At 45.3% G+C, this 14,216-nt stretch overlaps 2 protein-coding genes, 1 long non-coding RNA gene and 1 pseudogene across 5 annotated transcripts; 1 reads left to right on the plus strand and 3 right to left on the minus strand.

Moving 5' to 3' along the window:
- The window catches only part of LOC123153725 (uncharacterized), a 75,411-nt pseudogene that overhangs the window by 36,741 nt on the left and 24,454 nt on the right, over positions 1–14,216 (minus strand).
- On the minus strand, positions 469–3,831 carry LOC123149265 (uncharacterized). Its single transcript, XR_006474554.1, has 2 exons — positions 3,559–3,831; positions 469–1,357 (listed from the first exon to the last, which is right to left on the minus strand). It is a non-coding gene; the product is annotated as an uncharacterized lncRNA (long non-coding RNA).
- LOC123149262 (fructose-1,6-bisphosphatase, chloroplastic) lies at positions 3,768–6,057 on the plus strand. Its single transcript, XM_044568894.1, has 3 exons — positions 3,768–4,295; positions 4,676–5,072; positions 5,439–6,057. The coding sequence occupies exons 1-3, from the start codon at positions 3,918–3,920 to the stop codon at positions 5,837–5,839; spliced, it is 1,176 nt and encodes a 391-aa protein (XP_044424829.1). The 5' UTR covers positions 3,768–3,917; the 3' UTR covers positions 5,840–6,057.
- LOC123149261 (receptor-like cytosolic serine/threonine-protein kinase RBK1) lies at positions 6,268–11,462 on the minus strand. 3 transcript variants are annotated; one of them, XM_044568892.1, is made up of 9 exons: positions 10,976–11,461; positions 10,750–10,821; positions 8,874–9,464; positions 8,154–8,408; positions 7,659–7,813; positions 7,492–7,571; positions 7,163–7,298; positions 6,815–6,964; positions 6,268–6,735 (listed from the first exon to the last, which is right to left on the minus strand). In XM_044568892.1, the coding sequence occupies exons 1-9, from the start codon at positions 10,989–10,991 to the stop codon at positions 6,574–6,576; spliced, it is 1,617 nt and encodes a 538-aa protein (XP_044424827.1). In that variant the 5' UTR covers positions 10,992–11,461; the 3' UTR covers positions 6,268–6,573. The 3 variants fall into 3 exon arrangements, with proteins under 3 accessions (XP_044424827.1, XP_044424828.1, XP_044424826.1); XM_044568893.1 differs by lacking the exon at positions 10,750–10,821 and having other exon boundaries at positions 10,976–11,462; XM_044568891.1 differs by having other exon boundaries at positions 10,750–10,981.

The following is a 14,216-nucleotide window of genomic DNA, read 5'->3' on the forward strand; positions in this document are numbered from 1 at the left end:
TTTGCAATTTAGTTCTTGACAAAACGATCGGCTTCTGAAGGAAGGAATCTTTTATCTGTTGCTGTTCCATGTATTTCTTGCGGCATTACCAAATTTTGGATAAAAACCAATTGATAGCCAGTTTTTTCATGCTTGCCTGAATTTTAGCTTCTCGAGAGTTGGTTTTAAAACAAACCATACTATTGTAAGATATGTTTCATATTCTTTTTCTTAGCTCTTCGTTTTTATTAGCACTACTACCAGAACATGTAGTTTTGGATGCTTGCGGTGGCACTTCCGGCATATAGCATTTTTGGGTGGCATATATAACATATTATATGATCAAACGATGATTTATTTATTGGTACGTATATAAGCAATTTTGTCATGATATAAATTGAATGCAACTAGGTAGGTCCAGTTGCAAGAAAGGGAACCAAATCTGCTCATAAACAAACCCGGCAAATTAAGCTCAAGAGATTGAGTTACTAAAGCTAAGGGCACAGTAACTTTATCTGTTCCTGGAATTCTGGTGTGACACTTCCACAAGTCGGTATAGATTAACAATTGCATTGCACTAGTGGCACGACAGAGCTAATTTCGGTTGACTACAGACACGAAGCACACACATGGTTTTGCATCAGTTTCGGCTGACACAAACACAACATTCTACATAAGCAAAAGATGTGAAGCAGTTTACCATGGGCGCATCATCATAGTAGACCAACATATGCATTTAGCCTATGGCCAGCCCTTGACTAAGCGCCCTACCGATTGGCCTGAAATAGAGCTGAATTCAGTCAGTATGTCCGTCAGTCTCGCGAGGATATTCAGTAGGCATAGAAGTTCCCAAAAGGCATAGATAGAGCTTTTTTGCTGTCTTCTGTGAGGATATTGGAAAAAGAATTTATCTGTACACATCAGCTTGGTACACATCAGATAGCCCATGCATGTATCTTGTTTCCCTTGAATCTCTTGTTGTATTGTGACATTTGATGAACACAAAATGATCAAACAATTTATCTGTCAAAGTACAATGAGCATGGATTTGTTTCAGGAAGACGAAATGATCTTGGAATAAGAATTGTTTATGCCCAGACCCAAAGATATGTACATACAGTGCACTGGACTGTATCAATACAATGACCACGACTGAACTTGGCGGTAATAAAGCTTTAGAAAAGAAGGGATTTGGCAGTTACTCATATCATCCTGAAACCACCAATGCACCTCAATTATGCAAAGCTTCGGAGAAAATTAAACTTACATAAAGGGAAGAAAGAAAGTGGCACCTGACCGAGCAACAGGCCACCCAATCTGCCGGCGGGCACACACCAGATGAGAAGATCGACATGCGGGTCACGAAGAAAATGACCACCTATCAGAGATACACAGAGGGGAACAAAATGAAGCCACCGCTTAAAACATACTCCCTCCGTTCCAAAATAGACGACTCAACTTTGTACTTAAGTTAGTACAGAGTTGAGTCATCAATTTTGGAACGGAGGAAGTATGAACCGTGCTCACGCAGCCGCACACAACCACATGCAATGCCCAAGGAAGGACCACCTGTCAGCGAGGTAATCCTGCGACACTGTGCGCCAGATCGAGAGGAAGGACCACATGGCACTGAGAACAGATTGCATCGGCCATTAGCAGGACAACAGTCAACGACAGCTCGGACTGGAAATGGCCTGAGAACGCCCGTATCCACCAGGTTTGAGACTTTATCTTGACTTCGGAAGCCAGTCCAGAACAATTGTCTGTGAGTAGTTGTTTCGAAACAGTGGTGCCATTGCTGGTCTATGAGTTCATATCTAATGGAACACTCTAGGTCCTTGACACACTTAAGCGAGTGCTAAGTGCTTGCTTTCATGGGATGATCACGTTAGAATTGCCGTAGAAACTGCGACTGCTCCTGCTTATCTCCACTTAGGCGCTACAATGCCAATTTCCCATAGGGATGTCAAATCAGCCAATATATTGTTAGATGATAATTTTCTACAAAGGTGTCTAACTTGGGTGCTTTAAGATCTGTATCACTCTAACATACTCCTGTGGCGACAATTGTACATGCATGGTAGGGTTGGTTACTTAAACAATGAGTATGGACTGACCGGGAGGAGTGATGCGTTTATAGTTTGGAGTTATGCTTGTGGAGCTTCTCATTAGAAACAAACCAGTTTTCATTAATTAATGACCTAAAATAAAACATAACTCGGCTCATTATTTCATGGAAGCACTTCATCGGGGAGTTCTCATGGAAATTATGGATTCTCAAGTTGTGGAAGAAGCAAATCTCAAAGAAACTGATGATATCGCATCAATAGCAGAATCATGCTTGAGAACCGAAGGAGGAGAGGCCAACCATGAAAGAGATGTAAATTGTTCATACTTCTATGATGAACAATTTCTTCCGCTTTCATGGTTAGCCTCTCGTAGTATGGTTTTCAAGTATGATTATGCTATTGATGCAATACCATCAGTTCCTTCAGCAGCTGCTTCTTGCACGACTTGAGAATCCCTAATTCCCATGAGACTTCCTTGATGTGGTGGTTCCAGATAGTAATGAGATAAGTTCTATTCGGTACCGGGGTCATTAATGAAATCAGCTTCTATCTAATAAGAAGCTTCACACGCATAACTACAAACATGACTCTTCTCAGTAGCGGGGTAGAACTCCGGGTCTAAGTATGCAAGTAACCAAATGTACGTGCGGGAGTCTGATCGAGTGATACAGACCTTGAATCACTAAACTCAGACACCTTTGAGGTAAAATTTTCATCTAGCGGTATATTAGTTGATCTGACATCTGTATGAAAATTGACACTAGCAGGTAACTAGAGATGATTAAACAGGAGCACCCGCAGCTTAGACCGCAATCCTAACGTGATCATCCCATGAAAAGCAAGCATCTAGTAACACTTACGGCGCTGTGTGTAGAAGGAGAACGGACGTTTGGCTCCCGGGAGCCATGGAGGCCTTTTTTTGAAAACAAATCAAAATTCAAACTTTTTGGTTTCAAAAAAATCTGAAAAAAATTGTGCAAGTAAACAAGTATGTTATGCCTATTTGTGTAAAATTTCAGAATGAAAAATGTTGAAATGTGAACTATACAAAAAAGACAAATTTCTGGTCCGGGAGGATGAATAGTGTCATGTGTTAAAAAGCCTCAGATTTGTCTTTTTTGCACAGCCCTCATTTCAACTTATTTTGCCCTGAAAATTTACACACGTGTGTGTTAGGCCTTCATATATATGTGTGTGTTTTTTCAGAATTTTTTGAAATGTAGAAAATATAAAATTCAACAAAATTCAAATTTTTCAAAACCGAGCTCCATGGAGCTCGGCCTCCAAAGACAATATTCGGTGTAGAAGGCCATATAAGTTTTCCACCAGAACTGAATAATTCATGCACCAGCAAAAGCGCCACTGCTTCCGTGTTCTTCAGACAGAATCCAAAATTTTGAGTTTTAGCCGATGATCAAGGCGCCGAGATCCACTGATTATCAGTTGTCAGCCCATGCAGGTTTGCAGCATGTATGGAAGATCACACAAGAAATTCTCGAGTTCCACTGACCTCTCGCCGGAAGCGCCGCCTTCTGCCGATCCGGGCCCCCCGGGGCTAGATCGGGCGACCCAGGGCCCATACGTGGCCGCCCCGGCGTCGGTCGGTGGTGCACGGTCGAACTCCACCACGAGGTGTCACGGTGGCCGGGAGGATGAGGCTTCGGGGAAGAGGAGCTCGAGAGGGGGAGGAATGGGGCGAGGGGATCCGCGGGGGAGGCGAGAAGAAATAGCGCCATGGGAGGAGAGCTCGTGGGAGACAAAAAGTGGACAACGTGCGGAGGAGAGTGATCCAAGGAGCGTTTCTCCCACGGGTCGTCGCCATCGCCAGTCATCGAGCACCACCCACCACCACCGGTGGCCAGCCAAGCCATGACGTTATCCCCTCACACACTCCGCCCTCCCCTCCCACTCCCGCTCCCGCTCCCGCCAACTTCAAACCGCCGCCACCACCGCCCGCCGCCGCCTCCCTCCCGCTCCCGCCCCCGCGCAGTCCGCCGCAGCGAACTCCTCGCCGGGGACGGCATGGCGTCGCACGGCTCGCACCCCACGCTGCTCGAGCACATGGGCCGGACCGGCGCGCCCGCCGACCTCGCCGTCCTCGTCGCCCACATCCAGGCCGCCTGCAAGCGCATCGCCGCGCTCGTCGCGTCCCCCGGCAACGCCGACCTCTCGCGGGCCAAGCCGGCCGCTGCCGGTGCCGCGTCCGCGGCCGGGCGCGACGCGCCCAAGCCGCTCGACGAATTGTCGGTGCGTGCTGCTTCCACAAGCTGTTTGATTTTGGTGTCGTACTGAGGTTGATTCTGAACGAGTGAACTGCTGTAGCTGCCAGTAGATTTTGGGATTCTGAACTGGCGAGCTGAATTCTGTAGAGTTTGGATTGTGGACATATGCACTGTGAAATGCTTTAGCTACGAGTAGATTTTTCTACATTCACAAATTTCTGCTCCTAGATTAGTTTACTTCATTTCAAAACTGTACCTCGTCTCAAGAATGACCGTCAGTTTCCACCATAATTTCACTGTTTTTTATTACTGTATCTGAGTATCTCCAATGGAACATATGCATCTTGCCATGAATAACAGCAGTAGATTCAAGTAACCTGAATACTAACTTCATTCTAAATTCAGAACGAGATCATCCTGTCGTCGCTCCAGAGCTCCGGAAAAGTTGCGGTGGTGGCGTCTGAAGAAAACGATCTCCCCGTTTGGTTGTGCGACGATGGTCCCTATGTTGTTGTCACCGACCCGCTTGATGGTTCTCGCAACATCGAGGTGTCGATCCCCACTGGAACGATATTTGGAATATATGATAGGCTGGTGGAACTCGACCAGCTTCCCGTGGAGGAGAAAGCTCAGCTCAATTCGCTGCAGAGCGGTTCTCGCTTGGTCGCTGCTGGATACGTCCTGTATTCATCTGCCACCATTTTCTGCATCAGTTTCGGTGCAGGAACCCATGGCTTCACGTTGGATAGATCGACAGGAGAATTTGTTCTGACGCATCCTTCCATGCAAATACCCCCCAGAGGTAAGTAAGATGCATATGTATATCAGTATTTCTCGCAATAGGAAAATATGTATATCGGTATTTATTAGTTTTCTGATCATCTTACTTATCAAATCTTGATTGGTTCTTTTTACCTAGTTCCAGTTTCACCGGTACTACAAGCTTTAGCAAATCAGACTTCTGAATTTATAGTGCTCAATGGGCATCAACACGACTACACGAGTAACTTTAGAAGATAGTATTATAGGATAATTTTTCTTATCTGAAATCTGAAATTGTTCCTTCTGCGACTTCAGCTATCCAGTATCCCTGTAACTTTAGAAGAATGCATGGTCTGACAGTTACTTCTATATTCCTCTCAAAATCTGTAATTGGACACAATGTCAGGACAGATATATTCAGTGAATGATGCGCGGTATTTCGACTGGCCAGAGGGCCTGAAGAAGTACATCGACACGATCAGACAAGGCAAGGGGCAGCATCCCAAGAAGTACTCTGCTCGGTACGTGTGCTCGCTGGTCGCTGACTTTCATCGGACGATCATATACGGTGGAGTCGCAATGAACCCGAGGGATCACCTTCGGTTGGTTTACGAGGCAAATCCTCTCAGTTTCCTTGCCGAGCAGGCAGGGGGGCGAGGCTCAGATGGCAAAACCAGAATCCTGTCCATTCAGCCTGTGAAGCTGCACCAGAGGCTGCCATTGTTCCTGGGGAGAATGGAGGACATGCTTGAGCTAGAAAGCTACGGAGATGTCCAGCAGAAGGTCAATCCTGGATACGATGTCTAATGTTAAGCATGAGGTGATAGCTTCAGGTATTGTAATGAGGTAACAGATGTATATGGCAAAATCTACATTTGCAAGCACAGTATTGTCTCTGTATTTTATTTTGTTGCCTTCTTGCCTAGGCAATTGCAGAGTACTGCACAGTGGAGGTCAGAAGAATTTGATGTAGTTCACTGTGAAAACAAAATATGCAATATGGCTTTTTTTTTGTAACGCCCATACATTTTACTCTCGGGAATATATAACTTACGAGCGACCAATGTTAAATATTTAAGGCAATTTTTCTGGCAACCCTTGCATTAGCAGATCCATGTAAGCTGTAGTAATAACCAATTTTTATGCAGCAACTGAACTTATTCATCAAACACTAGTGCTGAAAGCCCAAAACTGCAAAAATGGAAGGTTATAACAAAGGACACATGAATAAACCCTGCAGATGACCAAAATACATTCCACTCTTCTATCTCTAAGCATGTTCCCATATGAGGAATTGTGACATACAGGCATACAGCCAACATCATTGGCCCTGGCCATACAGGTCACAGTACCACAGCACACAGTGACCATTGGAAGCCAAGAATGACACCTTAGATCAGCGACAGGGAGGCAAACGACAGATTGATCCCTCACATCTATCCATACACTCTATAAACATCTCTGGAAAGCGGGAGGATCACAATGAAGATAGTCACGATGTACAAAAAGATGCCGAATCTGTCCAAAGTCGGCTAAAAAGATCACTGCTCCAACGCAAGCTGCTTGTGCTTGTCCAGATCATTGAGGTAACTCGTGCGAGTGTAGTCCTCTGAATCACAGGAGTCGAACATTGGGGGCTTTGTGGGTCTAGGCTTTCCCATCAGTTCGAGTGATTCCCTATCTCCCTTCATGAAACGGACCACCTGCAACCAAAGGCATCACTTCGTCAGTTTACAGAACTCATTTTGCACTTGAGGCGACAGGGACACCCAAATCACTCACCGATTTCATGCTAGGCCGCAAGTTTGCGCTGTGGTGGATGCACATGGACGCCACTGCCAGGGTGAGTGCCATCTCTTCTGGGTCATATCCAACATCAAGAGAAGGATCCACCAGCCCCTTCATGTTGTTCGACTCGAGCAGCGGTTTTGCCTTTGAAATGATCAAAAGAAATTTATGAATCCAAAGGGTTCAGAAGTATGTAACTATCCGGCTTTATGTTTTCCATGCACATTTTAGGACTAGAGTTGAGTCAGTTTGCTCTATTTATATTTATATGATCAAACAATAATTCAGTGAGCTAATTGGAATCTACTTGTGAAGTATATCAGAGCAATCTGCTATACTCACCCATATCACCAGGCTCTGTCTAGAAGAGTCCACGGCTTTCCGCCCTGTCACTAGTTCAAGAAGCAATACTCCGTATGCAAACACATCCGTCTTCTCATTTATGATCCCGTGCATGAAGTACTCTGGGGCCATATAACTGTAAAAGGGGGTAAAATCAAAGTTGAAATAACAATGACACATTGTTTTGGTCCACTAGGAAGATTTTTTCTCTTTTCAAAAAAAAGAGGAAAGCTCTGGGCTCTGCATCAACTGATGCAAGCAGCCAGTCTGGTGGGAAGCATGAAGTCATCATGAACATGGAGCAGTATTCAGAAATATATGAAACTCACCCGAATGTGCCTTCAATGGGGAATACAACCTGATGGGTGCATTTGTCAGGAAGCCACTTCGCAAGGCCAAAATCTGAAATCTGTGCAATGAGGGAGCAAAAAATGCATCAGTTTACATCATCAGGAGTAGTAGAATGGGCTAGGGCTAGTGTAACACTAATACGTACCTGAGGTTGATAATCTTCAGTTAAAAGAATATTTGAAGGTTTGATGTCTCTGTGAATTATGTGCCGATGGCAGCCTTCGTGTAGATAAAATAGCCCTTCAGCGATTCCAAGTGCGATATTGAACCGGGCCTTCCACTTGAGGGCTCCCTTTGCACCTGATCAGCCAAGCTCCATTAGTCATTACAATTACAGCACCTCTAAAGTACACTCTTATTTGAGTGGTCCTTTTCATTAGAAAAGGGTATGATCATGCATATGTTTTCAACTGAAGAAGTACTACATGAAGTGATGGTGCAATAAGTATATACATAAATGCAAATTATGAGCTTAATATGCACTCAACGGACATCAGCATTTAAGATACTTTTTAAGTGTTCACGTTGTGTTGGCGTACATGTCAAGATATTTGCTCTATTTCTCCTTTTTTGGAAGCCACCGCAACAAGTCAACTGTATCATTCATTGCCTAACTAACAAATTGTTCAGAGGACTGTACCATGGAGAAGAGAAGCCAAGCTTCCATGTGGTGAGAACTGAAGAACCAGGTGCAAGCCCCCTTCCACACTGAACCCCAAGAGCTGTGCCGCGTTTGGGTGGTTGACGTGCGCTATTATTCCAAGCTCGGATAGGAAATCGCTGATCCTGTCCTCCTTGTTGCCGCCTTTTGTTAACCTTTTCACCGCCACAAACTGTCCATCAGCAAGCTGTCCTTTGTACACCTCAGCGTGCCCTCCCTTTCCGATCAAATTATCTGGTAATATCGTACATTCAGATGTCAGGCAAAAATGTTTAGAGATAATTAAGACACAAAAAAGTAATCAATTCTGGCCAATAATGGCACTTTTAGTCTACTTGGAAGGAAGAAATAGAACTAGTATTAGGTTTCCACATCATATGGTCACAATTGTTGGAGGTACCACAATCTTGAAAACTGGACAAGCTAAAGAAACTAGTACAGAGTGACAACTGATGACAATAATGTGGTCTGGTACTTGAATTTTCCAACTAGCAACCAGTAACAACCATCATTAACCTAAGGAACAGTTCATGATTAGGACCTCAAACCCCCTTCAATCAGTGAAATCATGGGAGTACAATTATAAACCCATTTCTTTACGGCAAAGCCACATCCCACAAGCTTTGCAATGATAGTAACAGAGCCCAATTATCAAGGGCACTGAATGACAGCAACATAGGAGTTAGTGTTGCATGTTACCTGAACTGAATCTGTCAGTTGCAGCGCAGAGCTCGTCGTAGTCGAAGCTCCTCCATGATGGCCTCCACTTCTCGATCTCAGGGAAGATCTCCGGGGCGATTGCGCTGCAGTCCATCTGGTTCTTGCCCCTCCGCATCCTCCCCAGGTACCTTTTAAGCCCCGTGCTCTTGGACCGCTGAGGGAACGTCACCGCCCTGGCCATCAGCTTCTTCCTGCTGAGTATCAGCCCACTGATCAAATTCCTCCACTGCAGCGGCTGCACGCTGCGGCTGGGCTCCGCCGGCTGCTCGACGGAGGAGCTCTCGTCAGAGTCGACGCTGCCGGACACCGATATGTCCAGCACGGCGCGGGGAGAGCTCTGGTCGGTGCACAAGCTGTTCTCATCATTGCAGCTCTTGGAGAACATTTCAGGCACCTCTTTGCCACCTCCATCAGAACCGGCACACTGGCTGCTGCTGCTGTCACTGCTATGCCCCTCACTGGTATCTTCACTCGGTACAGCGGCATCAGTTACCGAACCACTGCTGCCGCAATCCGCATCGGCAAGTTCGCCTGAGCTTCTCCTGCTCTCTTCCTGGGCCGCTCCTTGCACTAACCGGACAGACAAAAAAACAAGATTTACACAAATCAGCAGGAGCAGCCACAACAAGTCTGCATGGCAACAAAACCGAAGTCTCTATTCATGGACAAAACCAACCACCAGCCATGAAAAACAAGACAAAGCCCGCTGCCCGTCGCCGCAAGGTACAAATCATTGTCACACACAAGGCCCCATTCTATTTTTCCATTCCATTCCATGATGATTCATGATAGGGGGACGTTTGTGCTCCTCTGGTTCGGCGATGAAAAGCACATGCTGCCATGTTGATTTGCCAACCCCATGCAGGGATCCCCGCCCCCTAACAAATTGACATCTGCACCACCACCCCCTCCAAAACTGATGCTTTCCTTGCGCCTACCCCGTCCAAGGCTGCAACGGAACGGAATGGAATGGAATTCACCCATGCAGGGACATGTAGGATCAAGTGGGTGCGGATTGATAAAGAAATGTGGATGTCAACTTCGGGGATTTTGGTAGGGGATGGGGAAATTTTGGGGGAATTTGACATGCTAGCAGTCTTTTATTTGGAGAGATACTGGAGACAGCTCAACCTAAAATTTAAAACTGTTGGAAATAGGGCCGGAATCCGAAAACTGATATCAATAATCTCTCCTCAAAAAGACTAAGCTCTTGGTCAGTCCTGGAGCACGTGTGGTGGCACAAATTCAATTCTTGGGATTGAAATGAGGTAAATTAAATTTGGGTGAATTTGACAACCTGCCAGTCTTTTATTTGGAGATATACAAGAGACAGCTCAAGCAAATATATAAAACTGTTAGAAACAGAGCCAGGATCATAAAACTGACATCAATAATCTCTCCAAAAAAGACTAAACTCTCCGTCAGTCCTGGGAACACGTGTGGCGGCACAAATTGAAACTCTTGAGGATCGAAATGGGACCAAAAAAATAGCTTAATTTTTTATTGCTACTACTACTAAAAAAGATATCCCGCATCTGCTTACTAAAGCACGATAATCATCAACTGCCTCTGTTTCATCAAACCAAAAATACTAGTAAACACTTGGTCAGTTCTTGGACTGGAACACGTGTGGTAACAGCACGAATTAAATCCTTTGAAGATTGATTGAAATGAGACCGAAAATAAAATAGCTTGAATTTAGTGAATACTAAAAAAAGGAGAGATTCTGCAATCCGCCTGATGAGGCAGGAGAATCAGAGGAGGAAGCAGAGGATCCGGCTAATTACTCACACCGGGGCAGCAGCAGCAGCAGTACAAATGAGGAAAGCAATCAATCAGTAGCCACGGCGCTCACCTTCCTCGCCGGAGCCAAGGAGAGGATCCTCCGCCCTCTCCGCTCCTCCTCCTCCTCCGCCGCCGCCGCCGCCTGCAGGTTCAAGCAGGAAAAACTCCCAGAGTTTCGTCATGGCCCCGCCGGCATCGCCGGACGGACGGAAGCAGGAAAGCAGAGGGGGAGAAGGAAGCAGAAAAATATTGTGTTGGGAGCACCAGAATCTGGTAGAGAGGTTGAAGAAGGATACCTTCCGTGGAGGCCATTATATCCCTCCCCTCCTCTGCTTCCTTGCCGCTGGTCGCCAAGAAGTTCGCTTTCGAGGACAGGGACGGGGACCGAGCTTGAGGAAACCTCAGCAAGGACGACCGCTGCTCCTCCCACCGCCGGTGCCTTCTCCTCGCATTGAAGAGAGGAGACTACTCCTCCAAGACACAACACTGTTTGAATCACCGGACAGGGGAGGCGGGGAGAGACGGAGGCAAACACTCCAGCTACGAGCGGCTGGTAGGCAGAGTACTATGGAGCTCTGCACGGCGACCAAGAAAATGGAGGACGCAGGGGATGGATGGGGGCAACCGAAATTAATACGGGAGGGGGGGAGAGAGAGGGAGGGGTGGCGGTTCTTTTTGAAACTGGGGCGGCGCTTCTTCCCCCTCCGCCGCAGATATTCCTCGCTTCTCTGAAAAGCAGCGAACAATGCGGAGGAGAGAGGTCTAGAGTGGGGGAGAGAGAAGGCGATGAGCGATGAGGGTTCTCTCTGGTGCACTGCAACTTTATGTAGTGACCTGCTGCTGCTGGGTGCCCACACAACGCAGGCCAAGACAAGGCTAGGGAATAAAATAGGTTTTGCAATACTTTTTGTGCGATCTACTCCCTCCGTAAACTAATATAAGAGTGTTTAGATTACTAAAATAATAATCTAAACGCTCTTATATTAGTTTACAGAAGGAGTAGATTTTATAATATGTTTTTGTGAAAGAAAAAAAAAGAATTGTGGTGGTAATGGAACGGTTCTCATGGTCTCATGGAGTGATGCAGGAGGAGGGACGAGTTGGTGGTGGGGAAGACAATATAATTAGTGGATCCTGATGGTGCGTTTGTCTTCTTTCCATGGCGCTGTGCTCGGCTCTAGTAAGTACTCCCTCCGTTCGGAATTACTTGTCTCGGAAATGGATGTATCTAGAACTAAATTACATCTAGATACATTCATTTTCACGACAAGTAATTCCGAATGGAGGGAGTACATCTTTGGTGCGTGGATTAGATGTTGCTGTTAGTGTTAGGGGCGGGGCGATTAAGCTGATGGTGTGGTTTGATCCTTTGCGTGATTAGGGATTAGAGAAGACTACTTTGTGCGTGTTGGATGCGGCGGTAGGGTTCGGGTGTTGGGGAGTGAGCCGTGCCTTTCCTGTGGATGGAGTCCTACAACCATCGCCCTTTTTTCTTGGTCTATTCGATCAAGTACAATAGGATGACAGTAGGCGGGTTGTAAGTCTTTAAATATTATATTTTGGATAAGTTGGAGAAGAGAGAGGAGGAGAGAGAAGAGAAGCGAGCTACTGATTAATAGCCGGCTGTAGCACGTGCTTTTAGGCATGTTGTGAGAGAGAAAGATGGGTTATATATAAAAATAATAATACATATTTATATACAACTATTATACTTGCCGGCTATAAAATTGCCTATAGATAATGTGGCAAGACCATATAGCCAGCAGCTAGCTGTACTATTAACCATGCTCTTCTGCTACTCCTAGCGGCTCGTTTCTCAACAGAATATTTTAGGCATGGGATGGGAGATCAGGTGTTGGCACTGAGCTAAGAACACTCCGTTTTGCATGGCCATGTGCTCATTTAGCACCGGGGGCACATGCGTTGGAATGGACAACGTGAAAATGCATGCCCTGATTTGGCGTGAAAGCGGCACGGCCGGTTGGCAAAATTCATGGATCGTGCCTCGTTGCCTGTTTGCTCCACGTTGAGGTGGCAATCAAGGCCCGGCGCAAAAGGTCGCACAAAGCATCCCTTGGGCCAAGGGATAATTGCATCGCCGCTTGTGATTAAGGAGGGATCGGGACCAGTGTTTTTGGTTGTCAATGTAACAGGGTTTTACAGTAAAAAGAATATGGCTTTCACACCGAAACACTGCCGCCTTCAGACCTGACATTAGTAGTACCTGATTTCAGTTCTCAATAGGTTTTACAATAAAGTTCGTTTTCACACCAAAATACTCCCCATGTTCCACAACAAAAACTAGCAGTACCTTATTACAGTTTTAAGCATTTCATTTTGAATTTTTTAAACATTTGGGTAGGATAATTTACTAGCTACTAATAGGGATAAGAAAATGGCTCAGCGGATGGTCACATGGCCTTAATGGGTTCAATTTAATTTATGCATGACTATATACCAATATAAAAAGATCCAAAGGGCTAGATTTAATTAATTTTGACCATCAAACGATGTCAACCAAACAACCTAAATTGCTTCAATAGTGAGCGCTCAACATGTTTAGTCCGCAATTAATATCGTATCAAATATCAACATTTGCGATAATCACTTGATTAACATGTAATTGATATCTTATAGTATAATATCAACGTGCAATTAATTTTCTCTCTAATATTAACACGCATTGCGTGTCCGCATTTACCAGTACTTTCTCCGTTTCTTTTTAGTCTGCATATAACATTTGGTCAAAGTCAAACTTTGTAAAGTTTGACCAAATTTATAGGAAAAAATATCAACATCTAGAATACTAAAGCTATATGGTATGAAAATTAATTTCATGGAGCATCTAACAATATTGATTTCATATTATGAATCTAAATATATTTTTTATAGACTTAGTCAAAGTTAACCAAGTTTGATTTTGATCAAATCTTATATGCAGAGTAAAAAGAAACTGAGGGAGTATAACATAGTGGTACACTGGTGCTCCAGCATGAATGCAAAGAGGACATGTGGGTTGGGTCTTCTCCTCAAACTGACGCGTGTTAACATAGTGTTGTAATTACCGGGGAAAGTTATGCAAGAAGAACTAAAGAATGTCAGGGTATCTTCAAAGTTGACCCTCAAATCGCATCTATCCGTCCAGTTCAAGAATGTGAGGGTATCTTCAAAGTTAACCCTCAAATCGCATATATCCGTCTAGTTCAAGTTGTTTTGTCCTCCAATATGGTATCTCATTTATCACATTTAGTGTCCCATAAATCAGAAGCAAACTAGGAAGGAGGGCTTTGCGGGAGTCCAAACCAACTGACGTCATGCTCGCATCCGATAGCCTGAACCCACCCAAAGACCTCTCCCGTGCTTTCTCTCCAACGGATGTGCTGCTTCCTACGCCGTATTCATGCCGTCCAGAGCCGCAACGGCAGGGCAAGGCTATCGCGGCCCTGTGCCCTTCCATTGCTGGAAGGACTACTTCGACAACGATGGCGGCACGGACGGCAACGGCGGTGTGGCCGGCCAGGACTGTCACACCTATGA

Source organism: Triticum aestivum, chromosome 7A, assembly GCF_018294505.1.
Source record: "Triticum aestivum cultivar Chinese Spring chromosome 7A, IWGSC CS RefSeq v2.1, whole genome shotgun sequence".
In the NCBI taxonomy this organism is placed as follows: domain Eukaryota; kingdom Viridiplantae; phylum Streptophyta; class Magnoliopsida; order Poales; family Poaceae; genus Triticum; species Triticum aestivum.